This window comes from Gouania willdenowi, chromosome 8, assembly GCF_900634775.1.
Source record: "Gouania willdenowi chromosome 8, fGouWil2.1, whole genome shotgun sequence".
In the NCBI taxonomy this organism is placed as follows: Eukaryota; Metazoa; Chordata; class Actinopteri; order Blenniiformes; family Gobiesocidae; genus Gouania; species Gouania willdenowi.
In genome coordinates this window covers 10,363,534-10,390,937 of record NC_041051.1, presented here as the reverse complement: position 1 = coordinate 10,390,937, position 27,404 = coordinate 10,363,534, and the positions used below count along the sequence as shown (strand labels likewise).

Below are 27,404 nucleotides of genomic sequence, written 5' to 3'. Positions count from 1 at the left end.
GCATTTTGAGAGCGTAGTGTTCTGGGGGGATTGTATGGCACTACAAGCTCCTTGAGATAGACTGGTGCCTGTCCATTTAGGGCTTTATAAGTGAGAAGAAGAATCTTGAATTCTATTCTATATTTTATGGGAAGCCAATGCAGAGAGGCTAATACAGGAGTAATGTGATCTCTTCTCCTAGTTTTAGTCAGTACACGTTCTGCAGCATTTTGAACCAGCTGAAGTGTCTTAAGCGACTTGCTCGGGCAGCCTGCTAAAAGAGAATTACAATAATCCAGTCGAGAGGTAACAAAAGCATAGACTAGCTTTTCGGCGTCGCCCTGAGACAGGATAGATCTGATTTTAGCAATGTTACGGAGATGAAAGAAGGCAGTTCTTGAAGTTTGTTTTATGTGAGAGTTGAAGGATAAATCCTGATCAAATAGAACCCCAAGGTTTCCAACAGTTGTGCTTCGTGCCAGAGTAATGCCATCTAGGGCAGTTAGGCTAGCATAGGTTTCTCTAAGGTGTCGTGGGCCCAGTACAATGACCTCAGTCTTGTCTGAGTTAAGAAGAAGAAAATTTTGGTCCATCCAGGCCCTAATGTCCTTTAGACAGGCCTCAAGTTTAGATAGCTGATTTGTCTCACCTGGCTTCATTGATACATACAGTTGGGTATCATCAGCATAGCAGTGAAAGTTAACAGAGTATTTTCTCACAACATTACCAAGGGGGATCATATAGATACAGAAGAGGATTGGACCTAGCACAGAGCCCTACGGAACCCCGTAGCTTACTTTAGTGTACACAGAAGACCTATTATTCACGTGTACAAACTGGTACCTATCAGATAGGTAGGACTTAAACCAGTTTAGGGCAGTCCCTGTGATTCCAAGTAATTCCTCTAATCTCTCTAGTAGAATATAGTGATCTATAGTGTCAAAAGCTGCACTAAGATCTAATAAAACCAGCACTGAGAGTCGTCCTTCATCTGAAGCCCAGAGTAGATCATTAGTTACTTTAACTAAAGCAGTCTCTGTGCTGTGTTGAGCTCTAAAACCTGACTGGAAGTCCTCGAACAGGTTGTTGTTTTGAAGGAAGTCACAGAGCTGAGCCGCCACAACTTTCTCAAGAATCTTTGAAATAAAAGGAAGATTAGATATAGGCCTGTAGTTTGCTAAAGTGCTGGAATCAAGAGTAGGTTTTTTGAGAAGGGGTTTGATTACAGCTACTTTAAAGGACTGTGGCACGTAGCCTATTGATAGGGATATATTTATTGTCTCCAACAAAGATGGGCAGACCAGGGGAACAACTTCTTTAAACAGCTTAGTTGGGATCGGATCTGAAAGGCAGGTCGATGGTTTGGAGGATGAAATAATAGAGTTAAGTTCCTGAAGTCCTGTATGTGTGAAACAGTTTAGGTTAGGCCTATTTACATTTAATGGTACAGCAGGCCCAGGTGAAGGCAGGGAGTGGCTAATTTTATCTCTAATCTTATGAATTTTATCGTTAAAAAATGTCATAAAGTCCTCACAGCAGAGGGTTAGAGGAATCATGGGCTCAATAGAGCTCTGACTTTGTGTTAGCCTGGCTACAGTGCTGAAAAGGTACCTCGGATTATTTTTATTTTCTTCAATTAGTGAGGAATAGTATGTAGATCGACTATGTCGTAAGGCTGTCATGTATTTACTATGGCTTTCTTGCCAGAGTATTCGTGACTCCTCTGTTTCATTGGAGCGCCACATTCTCTCTAATTTACGGGTTGTTTGTTTGAGTGTGCGAGTTTCAGAGCTAAACCACGGAGCTTTCCTCTGACGTTTAATAGTTTTTTCCCTCAATGGGGCAATTGAGTCCAAGGTGGATTTTAGTAGACTAGCAGAGCTATCGACAAGCAGATCCAGTTGAGAGGGGTTATAATTAATATCATAGTTATTTATTGGATGGTGCACTGAGTTTAAGGCAGCAGGAATGGCCTCTTTAAATTTAGCCACAGCACTATTGGACAGATTTCTACTCGTAACTATTTTATTGCACAGTGCGAGATCCTCTAGGATAATGTTAAAAGATATTAAAAAGTGATCTGATAGCAGAGGATTTTCAGGGTAGACTTTTAGTTCATTAATATCAAGGCCATATGTTAGAACAAGATCAAGAGTATGATTTAAACGATGAGTAGCTTCATTAATAGTTTGAAAAAAGCCAACTGAGTCTATTAGGGACATAAAGGCTGAGCTCAGGCTATCACTATCTTTGTCAACATGGATATTAAAATCTCCTACTATCAGTATTTTATCAGAACTGAGGACTAAGTTTGATATAAACTCAGAGAATTCTGATATAAATTCAGAATAAGGGCCTGGAGGACGGTAAATTATCGCAAATAAGACTGGCTGGCAGGTTTTTGATTCGGTATGAGATAAATTTAGAACCAGGCTTTCAAAGGAAGTGTAACTGGCCTTTGGTTTAGGATAGATTAGGAGAGAGGAATGATAAATAGCTGCTACACCACCTCCCCGGCCTATGTCTCGTGGCATATGAGTATTTAAATGACTGGGAGGAGTGGCTTCATTTAAACTAACATATTCATCTTGATACAGCCATGTTTCAGTTAAACAAAATAAATCAAAGTTATTTTCTGAGATAAGGTCATTTACTAGTAGAGATTTGGATCTCAGTGATCTAATATTTAATAGAGCACATCTAATGGTTTTATGTTTTGGTGTTTCTAGATTTGAGATTTTAGCTCTTTTATTTGATTTTATGTTAAAATCATTGTGAAATTTGGGTCGGGGGACAGACACCGTCTCCATAAAATAATATTCATCACCATCACAACAGTTGTCATGGCGATGAACACAGCTATCATAATAGCAATGGGAGGGAAACTGTCCTAAGGCAAGCGCAGAGGGGCGTGGAGGACTCCACCTCTGTAACATGGTCTCATTCATGAGATGTCATAACAGTGACTGTGCCATGTTTTCTGATAGTAGAGATGCTCCCTCCAAAGTAGGATGGATTCCATCTCTTCCTATCAGGTTCAGTTTTCCCCAGAAGGATCTCCAATTATCAATGAAGCCCACCTTGTTTTCTGGGCACCACCTCGATAGCCAGCGGTTAAATGATGACATGCGGCTATACATGTCATCACTGGTCAGATTTGGTAAGGGACCAGAGAAAATTACGGAGTCCGACATTGTTATTGAGACATAGATCATTAAAAATAATAAGATACAACCAATCAAAAAAACATTCAAAAGCGTCAAAACACGTTAATCCTCTAGAAAAATGCCAGGAAAAAAATTTCAAACTGAATTTTTAAACAATGCGGTAACACTTTACTTGAAGTTTTATACATAAGACTGACATTACGCTGTCATTGTCTGCCAATAGCATTAATGAAGTGTCATGAAGGCTGTCATTAAATGTCGTTCGCTAAATTATGACACATTTGGAGCTATGTTGGCATTTTTTGGGTTAGGTAGAGGGGTCTAGTGGGGTAAGGTAAGGTTTGGGTTAGGGTTAAAGTTACAGTTAGGGTTAAAGTTTTTTTTTTGGCAAAATTTGGTGAAAAATCCATAATCACCTTTGAGTATATGGTAACCCAAAGTATTCTGATTGGACAGTGAATCTATTCTCCTTCTCCTGGCCCTGTAAATTAAGTTTATAAATCCAGGAGCGTGACGCTGGATGTCAGCCAATCAGAGATCTTTCTACAAACACGTGTGCTCCATGAGCTGTTTTGGGCATTACTATTGGCTTCTCGACTGAGGTCAGGCGCGTTCACGTATCGTCGGTAGTAAAAGTGCAAAGTCTCCATCACAGCGTTAAGCACAACAGTTACACAGCAAGTCAAGCAGAAAAAGGCAGACTGAGGTAGAAAAGCAACAGTTTAAAGACTTAAACATACTGAGGAGGAACAGACCTCTTTGAGTCCTCGCGGACCTCTGTGACTGTGCAGGGTCCGCTGCGCGTACATGTCAGAGGGAGAGCGAGAGCAGATGAGATAAATTGCGCGTAAACCTAAGAGAAGCTTATTCCAAGGTTAATTCATTTTACAGTCTGGATGCTGTGTGATGGTTGTCAGTCTGTGGTGGCTGCCACTCAGAGCAGCTGGGATCACAGCTGCCTGTGTGTGGTTGTGGCGGTGACGAGCCGACGGCTGCTCGGGGCAGTAACTACAGTGATACGTGCATTCATGTCAGAGTCTCTAAAACACCAAAAAAAATCCAATAACTCCAGATAATGTCCCTACATTTGTCACTATGTAAGAGCGTTTACAAAATATACCGGTAAGGGAGGTTCAGTTTCGGTTTTGGTTTCAAAACGGAGCGGAGGGAGGATTCTACAAACTGCAGCATTAAAGATAACAAACAACACTTAATGACAGCATTCATGAGACCTTACTCATGCTAATGACAGGTATCACGTCATAACAATGACAGCGTAATGTCAGCCTTTAATCCTACAAATTTCAAAATTGCGCAAAAGCAAAAAGGACGTTTTTTTCTACCTTTCTTTTCTCAGGGGACGTGTGTGTCTTTTTATCTCCTCCGTCCTCGTCAGATTGCAGTGGGTCACTGCCGCCTTTGACCATCATCATCTCCTGATTACAGGACCTCCACCCTGTCAGGTCCACTCCTGCTGCACACCACAACTACAACACACACACACACACACACACACACACACACACAGACAGACACACACACATATTCAGAGGTGTAGAGTAGATATATTCTAATCTCGCCACGGTTTATTTTCCACAAATCCATATGTAAAAAGGTTTGTCAAAATATAGAATTATTTTTTAACTAAAATAAAACCAATAAATTCAAAAGAAATTTAAAAAAAAAATTAAATAGAGCTAAATTTATTAACTCTAAAACTGAGAAAAATTTGGCACCATTAATCTGCTATGATGTGATGCATTTGATTGTTGTCTGGTCATTTAATTTTTTGTAGTTTCACAATGTCTGTTATTCATTTAAAACAAACCCCCCCCCAAAACTTTAATCAGTAACGGTTGAGTGTAAAAATGTAGCAAATAACTTTACTTTTTTTTTAATGTACTTAAGTACGAGTAAAATTACTGATTTAGAAATATACTTCAAAAGTACAAGTACCTATAAAACTAACTCAATTACAATAACATGTAATAAAGTTGTCACTCTTCAGACTAAAGTCCTATGAATATTTAATAACAGATAAATTCACACTGTGATGGTGTCACTCCACACTCACACCATGAGTGTCCCACCTTTCTGTTGGGATCTTTCTCCACCAGTGGGCGACAGTAAACTGGAACAGGGACATTCTTCATACGGTTGTCTTCTTTCTCGCTGGTGGTCTAAGCAAACAAGACATTAGGAGATGATCAAAAACTTTTTTTGTGAAAATGACAAACGGGAAGTTCCTCTTCTCTATCCAGCTGTGAAAAGACGGGAAGGTCTTGTCCTGTTTTTAATGTTTTTCCCAGGATTTGATGACAAAAACGATGGCAAAATGATGGTCCATTGTTCTATGAATCTGTGATAACCACATTTATTTATCTGACTAATATTCACTGTTATCCAGGAAGTTTATTATTTGCGCCATAGTATATAGTCATCTTAAAGATGTAAATCCTGGTTTTAATCCGAAAAAAATGGGTTAAAAGTGACCAAAAATGGTGGTGAAATGGGATTTTAAAAACCACAGAAATTGGTTAAAAGTTGAAAATTAGAGTGCCCAAAAACAGACAGAAAAAGTGGTAAAAAAGGTTTAAAGTGTCAATATTGGGGGGAGGGAGGGTTGGGGTAATCTAATTTAAAAAGTAGGAACAATCAGTTTAAATTGCAAAAATAATGGGCATGAGGAAACCGTGAAGGTGGTTAAATTGGCAAAAAATAAGCATGAATTATGGTGAAAAGAGGTTAAAAGTGACTGAAAAAGTGGTGGAAAGGGTTTATAAGTCCCGAAAATGTCTTGAAAGCAGAATAAATGTGCAGAAAAGGCATTGAAATTTGATGGAGAAGTGGCAGAAATGGGAGCAATGTAGCAAAAATGCATAAAAAAGGAGCCAAAATATGGCAAGTTTGGTGTAATTAAAGAAAAATGGTAAAAATAATAAAAATTTTGCTCAAATTGTTCAAAAAATATTCCTAGTTACTTGACGTCATTTGGCGACCCTCTCCCAGTATATCACAGCCCCATATGGGTTTCTGACCCCAAGGTTGAGAACCAATGCTCTAGGTAACCAAGCTGAACTACACAGGCACAGAAGTAGAGGAATGATGAGTGTGTTGTCAAAAGCAGGTTGAGACTGACAGAGGTTAGAGGGTCAAAAGGTTGGAAGATCTCTGGTACAGGGAGAGAAAACATGTCTATAAGTATCTAAGGTTAAAAACCAGGACTGAAACCATGCTGAATAATAAACAAAGTACTGCTAGGCATCATGCACTTTGGACATAAAGGGGAAAGTTCTATGGTTAAATAACGTGTTATGGCTTAAAGAGGTTAAAGAGAGTTTAACAAAAGGCGATACTGATCTGTTTCCACTATGAACCATGTTAATGATCTGCTGTTATGGGAGCTCATAATGTCAGGTGGGAGGTTAAAGGGAGGGGAACCATCATGGCACATGCTGGCACTCTGTCCATCTCACTTGCCTGTTGTCTCTTCAGTGGGCTGTCCTGAGCGCTGTCCGTCTGACCAGCAGTCTGTGGGACAGCAGAGTTAAAGCTCTGCCTCTGGACCTCCATCTTAACCCACATGTCATGTTGTCACCTCACACTTTCTTCATGTTTGAAAGCACAATGGGAAACTCTGGTCCTTTTCCACTATTGTTATCACAATTTAATGCAATCAAACCTGAAGTCAGATTGTGACATTGACAGAGGGGTCTTATCATTTACTTACTTGCATCCTGCACCAAAAGTAAGTTTGTATTTTAGCACAACATAACATAAGGATCATTTCATGTCATTTCACAAATGGCCCACGCACACAATGACCAGTTTAATTATGAACATTTCATTGAACTGGTTTCTTATGCATATCTGAGGCAGCATTTAATTTCTGTTATAATAATGATGATTGTGTTTTCTGATGCAATGTTTTTTTTAATATAATTTATGTTACTAGTGAAAAACTAATAAACAAATTATAATAGGACACAGAGACAAGCTACAATGGCCTCATGTAAAGGATTTTCAATATTCGCGAGTAATGAACAAACCCAAAGTTGGGGTCCAACGTTAATTTGGAGAAGTCGCATAAAGAAAAATTACTGTACTATTTTCCTTTTATTTTTCATTGTCAAAAGAATCCTTTGATAAACTATTCAAAACAATGCGATTTAACTAAAAATAAATCTTGAATAAAATAAATAAAGGAATAATACAAATGAAGAAGAAGCCTATTCATTTAAATTCTGGTTCTATAGTAAACAATGCAAAACTCCATAATAGTTCTCTTTCTTTTTAAAAGTGCAACTGAAAATGTTTTTTGTGCCATAACAATTGGACTTTAAAAAAAAACAAAAAAAAAAACAGTCATTGCATTTTATTAACGTCAGATATTTGTTTGGACCAGCAGAGGGCGCTGGTAACCCAGTGGTTGGTTGGTATGTAGTTATTCTAGCAGTGAAGAAGAGATGCTATGCTAGCAGACAGAGCTAATAGAAAAACATGACTTTTACAGATAGTCACGTAATATTACAGATATTCTTTCGGTGCTAAAGGGGTAAGGAATCATTTATGAACATGTTTAAGAGTAGAAGGCGGCCAGAAAGAAAGTAGTAGCAGATTCCGCCCGCAGCCTACACTGTTAAACAAGAGAAGGAGAAATATATAGCGCCCTCTGCTGTTTAAAAAAAGTACTGCGATTCAATTTTCAGAATATTGATGTGAACCGTAATACCTATGAATCGATTTTTAACTGCCTTATGATTAATCATTACATCCCTACTGACAGGACAAGTCTTTTGAGTTGCTGATTCTCTGTTAACCTTTAATTTTGTACAGTTCTCAGGCAGCTCATCAGGGACTTTATAACTGAATGTTTGACGTCTTATAAGTGTGAAGAAAGTGATTAAAAACAATCACTTCATGTTTAGGGTGGAAGTGGGACAGTACATTTTGTGTCATGAAAAAAGTAAACATCATTAAAACCTGATCAGATGCTCATATTAAGTTTTTGCAATTTAGCATTTTTACAACTATAGCTTTGTATCAAATGACAATTACATGCTTACGGAGGCTGTGTTTCCCTTTATAGCTTTTTTACTCAAAGGTTTTCTTATTTCTCCCTCCTGTCTCCTTGCCAGTGCCTTTACTGGTCCAGATGTTTGGACAGAACTCATACCTGCTTAAAGCGGGACGGCACGCTCCAGCCACAGGCCTGCATGATGCCGTCATCACGTCGCATGTGCTCTCGGACCTGCCGGTACTGTTCACGCCGTTGCTCTCGGCGGGCCAACAGGGCCGAGTCACTGAGCAAAGACGCAACGCCGTTACTGGCCAGTCTGGAAACAACAGGAGGGAAAAGAACGCAGAGAGAGACAAACGAGAAGTAGACAAGAGAGCACTCATTTAGTGGAGTTTTCTTTTTGTTCGGCTAAGTTTAGCATTATTGCGTCAAACACAGCAGTATTGGGGAGCAGACCAGCCTAGAGGACAGGAGTGAGTGATGTGAACCAGTGTTGGGGTCAATTACATTTTTCAGTTACAATTACATTTTCGATAATCCATGTTCAATTACAATTCAAATACGATTACAGTGACCAGCATTTTTTCCAATTAAAATTAAATAAAATAAATAAATCCTAAGAAAATAAATTAAATATTTTTTTATCCTAGACAGTCAATTACAATTATGTTCTCAATTACTAAAGTTCAATTACAATTGATCACAATTACTGAGCCTGAAATAAATAACCCAATAAAAGTTAACCTTCCACTTGTGTTAGCTTTCTGTTAGCATTTCTTATGAAAACAGGTCCTAAATCAGCTGTAAAAAAGGACAAAGTGGGTCTGGAAATGATGGATGGGTAATTTATTAGCATTTGCTAGCATTGGCATTGCCCTAGCATTAGGTAGTATTAACTAGCATTAGCAACTGCTAGCAATAACATTAACCTAGCATTAAACTAGAATTAATTAGCATCAGCCTAACATTAGCACTAGCTGGCATTCGCTAACATTAGAATTAGCCTAACATTGGCATTTACTAGTATTAGCATTAGCGAGGATTAGTATTTGCTAGAATTAGCTAACATTAATATTTACTAGCATTTGCTAGAATTAGCATTAGCCTAACATTAGCTAGTATTAGCTAGCATTAGTATTTGCTAGAATTAGCATTAGCTAAATTTAACATTAGCCTAGCATTAACTAGTATTAGCTAGCATCCACATTTGCGAGCATTAGCATTAACCTAGCATTAGCTAGCATTATCATTTACTAACAACAACATTACCTTAGCATTAAACTAGCATTAACTACCATTAGCCTAACATTAGCATTAGCTAGCATTAACATTTTCTAACATTAGTATTAGCTAGCATTAACATTTACTAGCATTACCATTTGCTAGCATTAGCCTATTATTAGCATTAGCATTAACTTAGCAATACCATTAACTAGCATTAGGCATCAGACAACTGAATATTTTAAAAGTCGAATGGTTAAAACCTAATGTAGAATGGCTGAACAACTGAAGTTCAAAGTTGAAGCGCTGAAATTCTCAAATGAAATGAATTTTTGACATGTTTTGATAACTTAATTGTCAAAATCGTTCAAACGCTGAAGGAGTTGAAACAAAATTCTGTGATGGAAGAAAAACACAGATAACTCTAGTGACTATATGCCTACTGCATCATCATTATTTTATTGTATAATGATAATAATTGAGACCAGCCCTGCTGTGAACTGCAGGAAACCATCTGTATCACACTGACACTCACTCTTCAGGAAAGAACTCCAGCGTGCGATTAGAGGTAGAGATCTGACACATGGTGTGGCTTCGCCGCTGTGGGAAACCAGCAGGTGACGGTGACTTGTAATGGATGTTGACGCTGTAGTACGGCCGCTTCACAGGCGGTGGGCTGGACGATGTGTTGAACAGACGTGCAAAGCTTGTGGAGGAAAAGAGAAAGAAAATAAGGATTTCAGAGGGTATTTTTTTTATTGTTTCAGACTTATTACAATCACACTCACAACTGCCAGATGGTGGATTTCTTTTTCTCTTGAATTGGAGGACTTTCCCGTGATGCTCTAAGAACAAAAAGACAAGTGTAACAACACACACTCTTTGTGATTAACCGTGTCCCTCCTGGTTTCTACCTGATCATCTCCGTCCACCTCACGGCCTCCTGCAGCTCCATCAGACGCTCTTTGTACTGGTTCCTCTCCATCAGCACCCGGGCCATCTCCACCCGAGTGAAGCGCCGCCGCTGCGTCATCGTCATGTCTCCGTCTTGCATTGGAGATGAAAACTGAACACATGAGAGCAGAGGGTCATCTTGGTCACCACTAATAATGTCTGAGTTTACCTAAACGTTCAAACACTAAGGAGACGACAGCTTCACTCACATCATCTCCTACTTCATCTTTGGGGTCCCGAGACGCTCCGAGAGCCTCTGCCCTCAACCTGCAGCGCAAGCACACATTTAAATGACTTTAGTTTGCGTGTAAGGCTTTGCAATATTTTAAAAGTCAACGTATAAGCCACTGTTTTCCTGGAGCAGAGTTCAGACACACTGGCCATCATTTATCAACCATTTCGTACAACATGCGTTCAACCATATTCACGCAATCTTTGATATTTATCAATTGTGATGTGAGCGTACAGTATGATCAGATCTCACGTCAGGTCTGACCTTGTGTACGCAAATCTGAGTGTGTGGATTTGTGGTTAAGCACAGCCAAATCTGAGTCTGAAAATAAAGTATCAAACAAGCCTCAGCTTTCATTTAAGCATAAGCAGACACACATTCAGACCAGATCTACACAGGTTATCAAAACAAATCAAACGAAATAAAATTAATTTTAAAAAATGTTCTGACTGTTACCAGACCTCATTAGTGCTTTTAAATGTAAATAGTTCCTTAAACCTTTACAAATGTGCTGCAGTATTTATTCAGTAATGTGATGAAGCCATTATAAACACAGATAAGGGACAACATTTAGTCATTTTTAAGGCTTTTTTTTAAGGCGTTTCGATTGCTAATTTTTTTTAATGTGATATTTATTGCCTAAAGCGTGTGAACTGAGGTAGATATAAACGGTATATTTCCTTGTGTGTCTCCAGGATTTCTGCTGTGAAGTTGTTCGCAGTGCACACAGGGGGGCAGACGTCACCTGGTTCAGTAGCTGATCCTTTTCCACAGAGCGTTTAAATGCGTTCCTTTAATTCCAGTTTCACACTGTCAAAAAGCAGTGAGGATGCTGATTTTCATCTAGGAAAAGCTTCTTTTCTTGTCAGACCTCAGTGGGGCGGGGCTTCCGAAACAGGAGTGCGTAACAAGTTAAAGATGCAGTCTGCAACTCTTATAAAAGTGACTTTTTGTCATATTTGCTAAAGCTGTCACTATGTAAGGACAGTTTTACATCAAACTAGTAGTTTGTGTGAAAAAAACAGGCTCATTGAGTCCCTCCTGCTGCTCCTGCAGCCTTTGGCAGATTGCCAGAATGCACCGCGACCGCGCAAAAAGAACCAATCAGAGCCAGGATTGTGTTTGATGGAATGCTTGATAGCTGTTGCTCACAGGCCCCGCCCCTTTCCCGGGCTGGAGCGCCGTCTTTTTCACAGTGTATGGTCTGGAGGACTAGAAGATGGAATTGGCATCTTTTCTGTTTGAGAGGTAATTACTGCTGCTTGATTTACATTATGTTTGATTTGTAATTGTTACACTAGAACTCTGTGGTGCATGTGTTGTTTGTGTGTGCGCAGCAGCCTCCATGTGGGTGCTGTAAGTGACACTGTTGTCGCTGTTGCTAAAATCTGGTGTGTGCACATAGAGAGAGAAGCGCTGTAGTAATATGCTTTTAACAGAGCATGTTATATTACTGTGATGTTGCTGTAGGACTAACGTTGGCTTGTTAGCTCCTCTGAGGGAGGGATTTTGGAACGTTTGGAGGCGGGGCAAGAGAGCAGTGGGGAGGGAGGGGGAGAGAGGGATCTGAGAGTGGTGGACGGCACCTTTAATGACGATCGAAATCAAAACCTGATCATTTGTAAGCTGGGATTGGTCAGATACGAATGTTTCATGAATGTTTTCAAATTGTTTGAAAATTTGCAACCGTTTTTACGCAAGGTTGATAAATGAGGGCCTATACGTGCTTCGCTTCACTTTGTCTGTTTGGATTTTATTGTCTATACTGAATAATACGTTTCTCTGTTAGAGAAAGTACAATACAATTTAATGTGCGTTAAAGCTCAATTTTAAGACCTTTTCAGGATTGATTCGTTGACATTTTAAAAAGACTATAAGTTTACACATGTCTATTTGATAGCATGGATGGATTCACTCTATAAAGAACCACCAATGACATGAACAACCTGAGGTGTGTAGTCAGACATTTGATTCTCCTTCACCACATGCTGATATGTCAGCAGTTCATTGCTCTGCAAGGTCATGTTACTTCCTCTGTGCCTGTTGTCAGGGTGAATCTGTTGGTTGACTGGTTTAGGATTCCAGGTCAACTCTCAACATGCTTACTAATTGTTAACGACATCAGTTCATTGTCTACAGGCCTCTCTGGCATCAGGTTTGTCTTGTTTTTTTGTTTTTTTTTGCTGATTGGAGTGAGTGGGTTTGTGTGTGAAAAAGAAAGATAGTGTGAATGTAAATGTTTACCAAAGGGGTTAGGGGTCAGTGGTTCCCAACCTTTTTTAGATCGTGACCCCATTTTGATATCAAAAAAGTTCTGGCGACCCCAAAGAAGTAGTTTTTGATCATGATTGTTATACTGTGTAAAAAATACAGATTACCCAGGATTAATGTACAAACTGATATTTTTATACTGTATTTACTATTTCATTATTATTATATTCATATATATATATATATAATATAAAATTCTTCCATTTTCTCTTTCTTCTTTTTTTAAATTGCGTTTTACTTGAACTAGATTTTTTTTTGAAAAAGTGAAAGAACAGAATACAGTTGTTTAAAATTGTGTGAAAACAAAAAAAAACAGAACATTTTAAAATGTTTTTAATCAGTAATTATTTTTTTATCAATTACTAGACATTTCATGAGGCCCCATTCAAATTCCTGGTAACACCCACATGGGGTCACGACCCCAAGGTTGAAAAGCACCAGGTTAGGTGGTTGGATACAATAATGATGATTTTCACCTGTTCTACGTAGAACCTAGAAACATACTGGGCACATTTAAACTATCACATGAACTGATGCTTATCTTTTAATGAAAAGGCCCTTTATATGGGGTTGTTGCATTGATAAATTGTATAGATGCAGATCTGTATGTTAGAATTAAATCAGGAAAGTAACCAAAATTCATATTATTTCTATTCATTTCAATGCGCGCACCACACTTAAATCAATATTTTGTATAATTGGAGATTGCGTCTGTCATGTTCACCTCTTCAGCTCTTCCTCCAGCTCTTTGACTCTTGTGTCCACCTTGTTCTTGGACTGCCTCAGAGCCTCCAGCTCCTCCCTCAGCACCGCCTGCTCCCCCGACAGCTCGTCCACTTTGGCTATAAGGTCGTTTTTCACAATGTTCAGAGCGTTTCTGTCAAAGCACACGCAGCAGAAGCAGAAGGTTTAACGTCCGCAGTGTTCAAACGACCAAACACCAGGAGCTTCAAAATGTCAAACATCTTCTTTAATCTTCCAATAGTGACGATGGGTGGATGAATTCCATCACAATTCTTACTTGGTCTCTAGGAGCTGTTTGTTCTCCGTCAGCAGATTCTCCACCTCTTTGCCCATCCCTAAAACAGTCCCATATGCATATATTATTTATCCCAACTCTCGTCAACAAGTAAATATATTTATCGACTTGCAGATTGCATTTTTGGGGGCTTTCTCTGAGGGAACGTTTGGTGGGAAACAAGAGGACAGATATCTACTTATATCTCATCAACATTTCCAGAAACTGTTCAAAGTGCAAAAAAAATCAAAACATTAAAGTTGATTTTCTTATTAATCATACAAGTATATATTTTCTTTTATTTTACCACACTAACAGTGTATTTCCAACCAAATAACAGTTTTGAATGATACAAAGATAGAAATGCTGAACTTTGCATTTCCATGTGTTACTTTTTGTTTCAACTTGTGATGAAGCGCTCGTATCCTAAATATGTTTCATGTTTTCTGAACTGACATTTGAAAAAAGAAAATAAAAACACCTGCAGCTGTCTAGTGCAGAAAACTAAAACACTCAATACAAAGTAGCTATGATGGTTTCCTCTTTGGTGGCTGGGAATATAATATGAATATAAAGCTACAATGATCCAAGGAGGCAAACAAGGGCAGGTGAAAGCAGTGAGCGTACTAGCGTAAGTACGGAGCGCCTTACCGAAGAAATCATCCCGAACTGGAGGCAAAGGAAGCAGAGGAAGGGAAAAAAGAAGAGGAAGAAAGACTTACAGATTAGAGATCAGAAAGAAAAAGAAAAGTTAGGATGCTGTATTCAATTAATCCACTTGTGAAGCAGACATAAAGGAACTAAGTTAGGACAATTAACAATATACTGCTAATATAACAGCAACACTAGTAGTTATGCATGTTATTGCAGCAGGATGCTGTAATATAAACATATTTCTGTGTGTGTGCGTGCGTGCGTGTGTATGTCTGTCTGTCTGTCTGTATGTGTGCGTGCGTGCGTGTGTATGTCTGTCTGTATGTGTGTGTGCGCGTGTGTATGTCTGTCTGTCTGTGTGTGTGTCTCTGTCTGCCTGTGTGTGTGTGTGTGTGTGTGTGTGTGTGTGTGTGTGTGCCTGTGTCTGTGTGTGTGTCTGTTTATCTGTGCGTGTGTGTGTGTGTCTCTGTCTGGCTGTGTGTGTGTGTGTGTGTGTGTGTGTGTGTGCCTGTCTGCCTGTGTCTGTCTGTCTGTCTGTGCGTGCGTGTGTCTGTGTGTCTCTGTCTGGCTGTGTCTGTGTCTGTGTGTGTCTCTGTCTGGCTGTGTCTGTGTCTGTGTGTGTCTCTGTCTGGCTGTGTCTGTGTGTGTGTCTGTCTGGCTGTGTCTGTGTGTGTGTGTGTGTGTGTGTGTGTGTGCAGGTAGAGAGAGATAGGGGAGGGTGATACAGGGAACTGCTCTGCAATGGCTAATGAGTTGCAGCTGTTGCCAGTTAACTGACTGATTGCCCTTTCTTCCATTGAGTGTTTTAAACAAACGGTCTCTGGTATCAACAACACAGCAGACACATACTGGTCTGTGGGAATCAACATTGCTTGTTAATCTTTTAGTTTTGAGGTTATTCAGCAGCGTATAGTGTGTTCATTTTTGTTAATGTGTATTTTCCTTTTAACCTGGACCAAAACACTCAGCTGGACTCTTTGTCCATTGAACTTTTACCTGAACAAAAGACATGCTACAGTGTGTTTATATATAAGGATATATATATATATATATATATATATATATATATATAGTAAAAGTGTAACACAGAGAGCAGAGGCTGCATGTTGTAATACACACCTGAGAACTCGCCTTTGTGGGTCATCAGCAGATACATATAAAGAGAAAAGGGACATGGTCAGAGATTAGCTGGCATGTAAAAACTATTTCACTTTAATGCTCTCTATAAGCTAATCTGTTTATAAATACAACTCCCAAAAAAACAGGACATTAACACACAAAGTGAGTGAAAACATGTTACTAAAACATCAATTTAGCAAATCCAGGGGAAGTCACCAATCCATCACATTGAGGGACAATGACACATTCACATTCATTTCTATTGTTAATTTAGAAACTATAGTTAACCAAAAATACTGTTAAGTAGATGGAAAGCCTTATACATAACCACTGAGGAACAAGGCTTAAGGACAATATTTTAACTCCACTCAGGAAAAATAGGATTTGAACCACAACTTTCTAAATGTGTGGCAGCATGAGCTGCTACACACAGCAGCCAGACAGACAACTACTAGGGATTATAAATAAATAAGTAAAACCCATTCCTGTACGAATTTCCATTTGAGTTCTGTTAACTATCCAATGTTTAAATGGATCCTCCGCTGTTTTTACAAATGTGGCCTAAAACCTTTGAAGTGTACTTATTAGAAAACCTATGCGTAACATAACACATTATTTTTGCACCATATTTGTTTTATTAGCTTTTAAAAATGGGACAATTTTATCGTTGTAGAACCTGTATTCTGCCATCACATTATTTTTTGGGTCAGAACTGTTTTATCCTCTTTCCCTAAACAAAAGAGGGTTGTGTCAACATCTTTTACTTTTCCTGATTATTTAGATCAACCAAAAGCATCACAAATTGGCATTTTGGCTGAAAAAGTTGCTAAATGATCTAAAAAGCAGGCTGAATGTTTCACTCCAATAGGAAACAATGGGATGTTTACAGGCAGAGGGGCCGTGTGACATCATCGATCATGTGATTTCAAGTTGGTGGAACACAGGCTCTAAAACGGTAAAGTAGTCGCAATTTTAAAAGTTAATAAAACGAATATGCTGCAAAATAATGCACTTTGTTAGGCATAGATCTTCTAATAAATACATTTCAAAGGTTTTAGGCCACATTTCTAAAAACAGTGGACCCTGAAATGTAAAATAAAAAAAGTTCAAAGAAACCAATAAGTAGAATAGCTTTTGAACAGCGAAGCATTTAAAATACGATGACTATTTCAAAGTAATGAGCGTAAAATCAGACGGTTTACATCTCATTTTTGGCGATGCTGACCTCCAGTCTAGCTGTGGAGCAACTCATTTATTCATTTAGACCTCAATGTAGATCAAATTGTGTTTGTACCGAGAAGCTCGGCGCCTGCATCCACATCCCCAATGATGTCCGACTTGGCGTCTTTGATCTCGTGGTACAGCGAGTCGGTGTTGATGCCAAACGCCTCGTTCACAATGCCATGAGAAGGACTGAAACACAGGACCAGACTTCAGCTGGATCTGCTTTCATACATTTCAAACGGAATAAACTCTCATACAAACAGTGTGGTCCATTATGAAGCATGAGGTCTGATGGCTGGAGGTCTGCAGGGAAAACAACCATCTTTCAAAGCTACTAAACTTGGATCAATGTGTTTGAGTCACACCCAGCAGACAACTCTGTTTACTGCCATTTTTATTTAGTTGATGCTGCAATCATTTTTGGATCTTCATAAATCAATCAATGCCATTATAAACAAATGTGGGTGACACTTTACTTGAACTTTTATACATAAGGCTGACATTACGCTGTCATTGGCATGAATAAGGTGTCGTGAAGGCTCTTATTAAGTGTTGTTCACTAAATTGGAGCTGTATTAACATTTTTTGGGTTAGGAGGAGGTAACTAGTGGGGTTAGGGTTTCTATGAAAAGCTGTCCCCTTTGAAGACACATCGAACAGAGTAAAAAAAAACAGAAAAAATCCATCAGGGGTAGATACCCTGAAGCCACACACCAAATTTGGGTTCGGGTTAGGGTTAAACAGTTTCTGAGAAAAGTTGTCCCCTTTAACTCGGACAGATGGACGGACGGAGCTCAAACCTATATCCCCCTTCACACTTTGTGGTGGGGATAATAAAGGGTTAGGGCACATGTGTCAAACTCAAAATCTGGCCCTATAGAGCATCAAAAATGGCCCACTCGAGAAAGTGTTAGAAAACGCTAGAAAAACATTAAACATTTTGTAAATTATGAACTAATTCAGCTGTAGATATCTCAGCCCGTCCAAATACAAAAATTCAATTAAAATCCATAATATTTGCAGAGCTCAATTTTCCATTTATATCACATGAGAGCAGTCTTTTTATAATCTCAATTTGTTGAAGGAACTCTCCAATCTGGCAAATTTTCCTCAAATTATTCCACAAAATTTCCCCAAATTAGGGAAATTTAAGTAAAGATCCTGCAGGGACTGATATACTCACATATTTTATCATTTATATATCTATAAGTGGAAGTGCAAACCACATTAATGTTTCCAACAAAAAAATCTGTGGCCCACTTAAACTCATGCTGCTCTGAGTTTGGCCCCTGAACTAAAAAAAGTTTGACACATGTGGGTAAAGGTAACAAACGACACTTAATGACACCCTTCATGACACCTTATTCATGCTAATAACAAGTGTCATATCATAACAATGACAGAGTTATGTCAGCCTTATGTATAAAACTTCAAGTAAATGTGTACTAAGTGGATGATTCCTTTTTGGTGGGTGTTTTTTTTTTTATTCAGCGATGTATCCTTGGCTCTTTGGACGAACAGGAAGTAGCCATGATGCTGTTGTACCTGCTTCCTCCTCCGTACAGACGGGGGTCTACACACATGTCAAGCTCTGGAGTAGAATCGATGATCTCCTGAAACTCAGACCACTCGTCGCTGCTGCCCATTCCTGAAACAAATGAACTTCAGTTATACATTATTGGGATTTTGTGTTGGCAGTTGTCAGGGTTGGGGGTCAGTTATATTTTTCCAATTAAAATTACGTTCAATTGCAACCAAATTATGATTACAGTGACTGTCATTTTTCCCAATGACAATTAAAATTGCAATGATTATTTTCCCCTGAAAGTCAATTACAATGACGTTCTCAATTACTATAGTTCACTTACAATTAATCACAATTACAGAGCGTGTCCTTCCTCTTGTGTTAGCATTCTGTTAGCATCTCTTATGCTAATGGTTCAGTTTCGACCTATGTCTTAAATCAGCTGTAAAATACACTAAAAAATACAATCTATCATTTAATTTGTTTCTCATCTCTTGGTTATCTTGTTAGGCTTCCTTACCTATGAAAATATTGGTATTAATATTATTGGCGTGGGCGTCTGAGCCTTTTTTCTGTCAGTATATCCTTAGATTTTTTTTTAAACTGCAAAATGATCTTCAAGGTTCACTTACAGGTAGTGGGAAAAGTTAATATGAAACATATTTTAACTATGTGTAAGATATCACTGTAACAAGGCTTCACAGGTTTGTCTTTGATTAAATTGTAATTGACAGTTTTTATATATATGCCAATTACAGTCAATTATCTGAAGTCGATTACGATTTCATTACAATTACAACAGCAAATGATTGTTTAAAATTGCAAATACAATTACGTCATGACTGTAATTATTTATCAATTACGCGATTACAATTATAATTGACCCCAACCCTGGTAGTTGTACACTGTTGAGGTGGCATCTTCTTACCAATGCTGACGTTCCTGGTTTCCTGGGAAACCTGCACCTCCATGTTCCGGCTGTGCCGCTTGTCGCCTTTCCTGTGATTTCCCGTCCTCGTGACGTCAAAATTGGCGTGTGAGTTGAAGCCTTCGTTGATGGGGGTGACGGTGGCGGAGGGGACGGAGGATGTGGGCGTGTTGGACTTACTCCCTGTGCTGCTTGGAGTAGCTGCTACTGAGTCCGACTCGGAACCATCCTCCTTGATGTGTGAGGAAGGTGTGACAAAAAAAATGTTGTATGAGTATCAAACAATAACAATGGAGAAAAAAAGAACATTGTCAAATGCTTGAATTTCATTTTAAGTATTTAAATTTTAGTTCAGACTTGGCAACTGATGAAAAAGTGAAAAATGAAGATAATCTAAGTCGGGGCAACACTTGTGGCTGTTTTCATTGTACTTTATTGTTGTTATTTTGTACATTAATTTGGCTGTGCCCAAACAAGAGACATAAATCTCTATATAACTGTGTAAGTATTGTTTATTTTATTCTTTTATTTCAAGCTTTGGTGAAAAAACAATGGCCATTGAAACCTAAAAAAAAATATGATCGTTGACTTCTAATAAAGAAAAATACAAGCAACATTTAGTTAAATATTATTTAAACTATATATATATATATATATATATTGATATAAAAATGTCTATACAGAAAATGACTAACAATTAGTTTGCTTATTGCCACGTAAACATAAGTGTGTGGTTTTTATATTAGAAACAGCACTGGATGTTTTACATATTTAATATATTAATTAGGCTTTTTATCCAATTTTGTTTAACAATTGTGTTTTGGAAAATGTAAATCTACCAGTTGTTTACACAGTTTAAAACGATAACTTTAATAAAATCTTAATTTGCTCTCTAAACGGTATCGACCACCAGGGTGTGGGTCAATTATGATTGTAATTGTGTAACGGATAATGAATTACAATCATGACGTAATTATAATTACAATTGTAATTGAAAACAATCTGTCGCTGTTGTAATCATAACTGAACAGCAATTGAGTTGAGATAATTGACTTTGTAATTGTAATTGGCATGATAATTCTATAAGAACTGTCCGTTACAATTTAATTAAACACAAATCTGGGGAACCAGGTTACAGTTCTATGGCTTACACGTACGTAATTAACAATTATTAAAATATGTTTTACATAAGCTTTTCCCACTACCTGTCACTTCTCTTGAGGTTCATTTACCATTTAAAAAAAACATTTAACTCTAGGGGTATACTGACAAAAAAAGGTTTAGGCGCACACATCAAAAATATTAATACCAATATTTTCATTGATAAGGAAGCCTGACCACGTAAGCAAGAGATGAGAAACAAATTAGATGATATATAATATATATAAGTGTATTTTACAGCTGATTTAAGACATGGGTCAAAATGACCCGTTAGCAAAGAATGCTAACACAAGAGGAAAGTTACGTTTTATGGAGTGAGTTATTTCAGGCTCAGTAATTGTGATTAATTACAATTTCACTTTTTTAATTGAGAATGTAATGAAAAAAATGTTTTATTGCAATTTTAATTGCAATTGCTGGTCACCATAATCATCACTGAGTTGTAATTGAACATGGATAATTGAAGACTGTAATTGAAAAATGTAACTGACCCCAACCCTGTCGGCCACTGCTGAAAAATGCAGCAAATGATAAACCGTGCATGCACTAGTGCTTTTAATCACACAGTACCATGAAATTGGAACACCACAATGAGAAAACATGAAACCACGAAATGTTTAAAAGAAACAAGAGGGAAAAACACTGATCTACAGGGAAAGAACAGCTGTAAGCTTAACAAAATGTTGCAGCAGATTTACAGTAAAAAATAAATGATAAAAATAAATCACACAGTTGAAAATAAAACTGCATGGAAAAAACAAAGATGGGAATGATCCCTGCTTGCTTGAGTCAACAAGTAAAACTCGTGAATTACTTCAAACAGCAGATTTCTACTTGCTGGGATGAAAAAAAAATCTAATTTCTGAATAAATGACACAAGCAGGCGTGGGAGGGAGGGGGTGGTCCAGGTGGGAAGGGCTAACAGAAAGGCCAGCCCCTCCCCCTTCCAGTCCCCGAGGCTGTGGTCACAGTGAGGGACGGCCAACCTGATAGGAGGACTGGCTGAGCTCGCTGACCTGCCACGTGTCTTTCCCGGGAATCATCCTAGCCCCCCCGTGACCCCCACGTACCATTCCCTCACCGCTGGGGTACAGACTCAACGAAGGTGGCCGCTCCGCTTTGCTGCAGGAGAAAAGGACACAGAAGGATGAGATTAATATGAGACTGACCTTTGGTATTTACTTTATGTACTGTGCTGTGTTTTATCCTCTGCCCGGCCAGAGCTCAGCGTGACATGCAGTCCATGCTGAGCACAAACAAACCATTACAAGTTCAGATTAGTGAACAGCCACCCAGAATATTTTATTTCTTTTTTTATTTGAAAAAAAAAAAACATGTGTCAGGCTTGTTAGAGCCCGATATGTAACAAGACCTGTATTGTTATAACAAAAAAATGTAATAAAAGATAAAGCTTCACACTGTGTTTGGATCTCAATGAACGCGCAAAGTGGGTTTTAGACCTGTTTACATCCAGGTCTATCACAAATAGAGGCCAGGATGAGTTCCACCGATGGTCTTTCCCAGGGGACCATCCCAGAGGACGAGGTTTCCTATCTTTTTTTATTGGCTGTGGAACCAGCCAACCTTCCCTGTGGCTGATCAACAACTCCTTGGGGCGGACCAAGTCTTGAAGTGAGACCTCTGGCAAGAATCTCTTCAGTCGTTGTGGCGTGACAGACCGGGTCACCTTTGCAATGCTTTCCATATCATAGCAGATGAACTTATGCTCTACGACCGAACCTTTGAGAGTATACCTCTTGTTGACAATTGTCTTTACTATCTCTCCGATGTAAGGAAGCAATGAAAATGAATATAATTTATATATCACTCTTGTTGTTATGGCATGACTTGATATGACTCTTCGAGTCAGGGGGTCGAGTTAAGTCCAAGTCTAGAGTCACTGAGCCTAGAGTCCAAGCAAGTCCGAGTCTTTTTTTGATATCATCAAGTCGAGTCAAAAAGTCATAAAATCGGGACTCGAGTCCGAGTCACGAGTCTAAGTTTTCCATCTCTGCTACCTGGACATGAAAACAATGAGTTGACCCTCCACAGTTTCCATCATCTGGTCTATAGATTTCAGTTATTTATTGAAGTGTATATTAATGATTTTTACTGTTCTGTAAGCTTCAGATATGTTTCTCATTGTTTCAATGATTGAGAGATTTTAAGAAGGTTTGTGTGAGATGTTTCAATGACAGATTGTTTTAGTGCATAATAAAGGTTCTGTAAACTGGCCACTTTATGGGGCTTAGCAGCTCCCGATTGGGTCTTGTGGCGGCCAAGAGCTTAGGAAAACAAAATGAAGGGGAAAAAGTGACATATGAAAAGGTGGAATGAGAGAGGCCTGAAGGGGGAGGGTTGCCCTGGCTCCCTCATGTCCACCAGGTGTGCTGGGCCTCTCTGCTTCTTTGGCCGCTGAGGCTACCAGCTAACTGCTTTTTTCTCTCTTCGGTCCCTATTTCATTTATTTATGTGTAATTTTCATTCTGTATTTATTTATTCATTTATTTGATTGATTTCCTCACCTGCTGCGAGGAATTCATTAGGATTGCAGCAATGATCAGTGCACGTGCAGAAGAGGTGCAGACCACCCTATTTTAATTAGCGTTTTGCTCGTTCAATGTGGAGACGTGAGAGCACAGAAGCACACAATGACATTTGAGGAGGCAGATTGACTTATCTGTCTGCTGCACAAACATAGAGTAATGTAGAAAACTAAATAAACTATTTTTTTTTTAAACAACTTTAAAACCTCATGATATATTTTCACCCTAATTTAATGAGGGTGCTCCATCAGGTCCTGTAACTTTGCTCTGATCAGTCCATAAAAAACAGGCCGATTTGGACAGAAACTGTCCTATTGATATGCCATTGATTTGAGTTAATGCAGCAACACAGTCTGTTAATCAGTCTGCACATTTGATGATGATCTACTGACCATCATCCAGCAGGTCTGAGTTCCTGAGTAGCGCTGTGTCACCGCACTCTCATATGTGAACTTTGTGCCATCAATGCGTAAATTACGCATCTGATCAGCTGATTCTGGCCTGATGCTCCTTCCATCAACGCGACACCAGAGTTTGACGGCCAAAACATCACTGGAGCGGTGCATCCATAGCGTGCACAGCATCCTCTCCCCCGCATCGTCACCAGACTCCACACACACTGCTGCGGATGTGCAGCTTTTTCTCTCCCTCACATACACTTTACTCTGCATTTTCTTATTCTTATTCAGTGGTTATTGTTTTATTTAAATTACTTTCTTATACTAGAGGTTAACTGGAGCATTTTTTTACATCTCCGCTGTGTTTTGGGTCAACATGTACTGCAGCGGATCTCTGTGTGTGTGTTTGCACCTACTCGTCAGTCGTACTGTTTTCAGGTGCTAAAACAGCCACCGCAAACAGCTCCAGATTTGATTACTTGCATTGCGCCCACTGCATGAATTTATTTGCATTTCCCCCTCCCATTTTTTTGTGCCTTATGAGATCCGCCTACTATACATATTCATCAGAGGGAAATACACTAAATCGATTGAGGGCGCAAAAGAGCGCAGTCCTAATTCCCTGGGGTTTGTACGCCTTATTAACGCGTGGAGTGACGTTTGCACCCCTAAACCTTTAGTGAATCCGTCCCTTTATGTTATAAGAAAGCGCATTCTTTTAAATAAAATAAGTAAAAAGATTAATAAATAAATAAAATCTATTAAATAAAATAAAGCAAAGACTTTGTTTGAAACTGTTTGTTTAAAAAACGCACACATTTTCCTTGTTTTGGTTCACAATTTTTATCTAACGTGTGATGGTATGTTGTAAGAAAGAACATTTTTTTAAATAAAAAAAAATAAATTAATGCATAAAATCTATTAAATAAAATAAAGCAAAACCTTGATGACCTTATTTTTAAACTGCTTTCAAAAAACGTGAAAATGGTCCTTGTTTTGGATCACGATTTTTATTTTAAGTGTGATGGTGGGTCCTGATGTCAAACCATTTGAGATCCAATGTTTTCTAGTATTTCTTACACACTCTAATCCAGTAGGTGGCAGTAATAATCTTGGATTTAGCTGCTTGCAGACAAATCAAAGGATAAAAGAAGTAGAACTATGTACGAGCAGAGCAGACAGCCAAACACAAACATTAACTGGATGGGCAGCGATAAACAACACATGACGGAGGAAGAAGAAAACAAAGTGGAGATGCATTGTGATGCTTTATATGAGCTCTGATCATTCTGTAGTCCTTATTTAATCTCTGCACTGTAGCCAGATAATGCAGTTCAAGTCGTTTCAAGCATTAGGGAAGCAAAGGCAAAAGCAAAGTATCTAAAAAAAAATTGAAATAAGAAGGTTGGAGGCATAAAATTAGGAGAAACATTTGTGGGAGGGCAGACTGAGAACAGCCGTGATGCTAAACTGGTTTTACCTTTTCCTCCATGTGTGACGTTGACTGTGAAAACAGCAGCACAGAGACCAAGCCAGCGAGACACACAAGACAGACACTTATTAGAGAGTGACAGGAGACAGGAACGTGCCGTGATACACAACAAACTCAGCCCACGCTTTGATAGAACTAACTTTTCCCCCAAACTGAGTCCGTTTCAAGCTTTATATACTGGTTTGTTAGGATGAAGACCCAGATTCTTTACAGGACTTCAGGGTTGGGGTCAATTATCATTGTAATTGTGTAATTGATAAATCATTACAATTAAAGTTTTCAATTATAATTGAAATTGAAATTGAAAAAATGTATCCTCACCATTGTTACCCTGGTTCTTTATTACTTTTTTTCTTTTTCTTTCGACCTGCATTAACTCCTCCTACACCGCGTGTCCGATTTTGACAAATAAGCTATCAAAATGTTCAGAAGATTCCCAGCTATTATGCTCGTACTTTAATCATTTGTAACTTTTAAACTTTTTAAGTTATTAGGCATGCAATTTTGTTTCCTATCCACTTTCATTGGTAATTTCAGCTTTTTAACTTTTAACCCCTTCATACCCAGCCATTTTTCAACTGATTTTGACCATTTAACCTTTAACATGTTTAGCTACACATTTCAACTTTTTCACCTTTTTCAACCTTTTCAACCCATTTCAACCTTTTTCAATATTATTGCTAATATTCAGCTTTTGCCAGGTTAATCCTTAGTTAATGCTAGATGAATGCCATTGTGAGGTTAATGCTAGGTTTATGCCATTGCTAGGTTAATGCTAGGTTGATGCTAATGCTAGGTCAGTGGTAATGCTATGCTAATGCTAGGCTGATGCTAATGCTAGGTTAGTGGTAATGCTATGTTAATGCTATGGTGAGGTGAATGCTAATGCTAGGTTAATGCTAGCTAATGCTATTGCTAGCTAATGTTAGGCTAATGCTAGCTAATGTTATGCTATTATTAGGCTATGCTAGCTCATGCTAATGCTAGCTCATGCTAATGCTAGCTCATGCTAATGCTAGCTAATGCTAGGCTAAAGCTAATGCTAACCTATGCCAATGCTAGCTGATGCTAACTTATGCTAATGAATTTTTAAAATAACTGAAATCGAGGATATACTGACTGAAAAAAAGGCTCTGAAGCCCACACCACAATAATAAATACCAGTATTTTAATTGATTAGGAAGCCTAACAAGGTAACCAAGAGATGAGAAACAAATTAGATGATGGATAATATTTTTGTGTATTTTAAAGCTGATTTAAGACATGGGTCAAAACTGACCCGTTATCATAAGAAATGCTAACAGAAAGCTAACACAAGAGGAAGGCTAAGTTTGTGGGCTTATTTACCGCAGGCTTATTAATTGTGAGTAATGGCAATTGAACTTTAGCAATTTAGAATGTAATTTGTTTTTTGTCGCTCGAAATGGATAATGTGAACATCAACTCAAGAATAAAACCAGCGTGTAATAGATTTTCCTGATGCGAGTCATTCTCAGATAAAAATGTAAATACTTTATTCTTCTCAACCATTTCCCTAAAACCTCCTTATGTCTGTGGATCTTCTTGCCTTTAATCTCAGTCAGAGGAAAATACCAATGATTCCTCACTGCTCCTGATACACAATGCAAGCTTCAACACAACGAGCCAAAAACAATGAGAACACAAAACTGCATCAAGACAATGTGTGAAAATGTGGTTAGATGAAAATTAGAGAGAGAGCACTCACGTTCGTCCACAGCCTGGGCCTTCAGACTGGCTACCCGTCTGCTGCATCTTGGACCGTTCTATGCGCTCAACGTAATTCTGAATCATCTGTGGCCAAAAAGAAGCAAGAAAGGAGGTGATTATGTAAAAACAGAGGGAAGAATGTGATATTGTAAGAAGAAATTGGGAAAGCGAATGTTGGCTGACCTCTGTGTGGCGCTGGTGCAAAGAGTTGTACTCCTTCTTCATATCAGATTCTCGCTCTTCCAGCCGAGTGACTGTGAAACACGCAGTGGTTAAACAACAAGAACGCAGCACAGATCCTGAGTGGATGGACTCATTAGAAGTCAAATATTTAATCAGAGAAGCTCAGATATAGCCCGGCAGGTATGTCAAAAATATGTTCACTTCTGGAAAAAAGCATGAAAATTGAGTATATGCTGAATCCATTTTTAATGGGATCCACGCTGGCAAACCAACGGTTCCTACTCAAAATCAAGAAATCCAAAATGGCCACCATCAGTGTAGCCAATTTGGATAATTTGTCAAAACTTTGGTTCTATTTGACATAGAAACGTGATCTCATTGGCGAATTATAGGAATTATAGGTTTTTTTAGGGTCAAGAAATTCAATAATATATCTTAAAATACTGTAAATTGTGCTCAGAACCACGTCCAAGATGGCCGCCAACCGTATTATGGATTTGAAATTTATCATAACTTCAGTTCTGTTTGACGTAAAAACATGATCTTTCTGGCAAAATGTAGGTTTTTGGGGAGAAGGGTTTTGA

General features: G+C 38.5%; 1 protein-coding gene across 10 annotated transcripts in view; it reads right to left on the bottom strand.

Moving 5' to 3' along the window:
- The window catches only part of mapk8ip3 (mitogen-activated protein kinase 8 interacting protein 3), a 70,148-nt gene that overhangs the window by 21,315 nt on the left and 21,429 nt on the right, over positions 1-27,404 (bottom strand). For 2 of the 10 annotated variants that reach the window (XM_028454390.1, XM_028454385.1), the window contains exons 3-21: positions 26,821-26,891; positions 26,636-26,721; positions 24,898-24,921; positions 21,490-21,595; positions 19,313-19,544; positions 18,405-18,507; positions 16,930-17,048; positions 15,636-15,647; positions 14,514-14,531; positions 13,866-13,923; positions 13,569-13,721; positions 10,551-10,608; positions 10,302-10,453; positions 10,176-10,232; positions 9,923-10,093; positions 8,323-8,482; positions 6,627-6,677; positions 5,237-5,326; positions 4,490-4,633 (exon numbers count right to left, since the gene is read on the bottom strand). In XM_028454390.1, coding sequence (XP_028310191.1) covers positions 4,490-4,633; positions 5,237-5,326; positions 6,627-6,677; positions 8,323-8,482; positions 9,923-10,093; positions 10,176-10,232; positions 10,302-10,453; positions 10,551-10,608; positions 13,569-13,721; positions 13,866-13,923; positions 14,514-14,531; positions 15,636-15,647; positions 16,930-17,048; positions 18,405-18,507; positions 19,313-19,544; positions 21,490-21,595; positions 24,898-24,921; positions 26,636-26,721; positions 26,821-26,891 — 1,865 coding nt within the window. The remainder of the gene's footprint in view (positions 1-4,489; positions 4,634-5,236; positions 5,327-6,626; positions 6,678-8,322; positions 8,483-9,922; positions 10,094-10,175; positions 10,233-10,301; positions 10,454-10,550; positions 10,609-13,568; positions 13,722-13,865; positions 13,924-14,513; positions 14,532-15,635; positions 15,648-16,929; positions 17,049-18,404; positions 18,508-19,312; positions 19,545-21,489; positions 21,596-24,897; positions 24,922-26,635; positions 26,722-26,820; positions 26,892-27,404) is intronic. The other 8 variants (XM_028454395.1, XM_028454393.1, XM_028454388.1 and 5 more) reach the window with 7 other exon arrangements.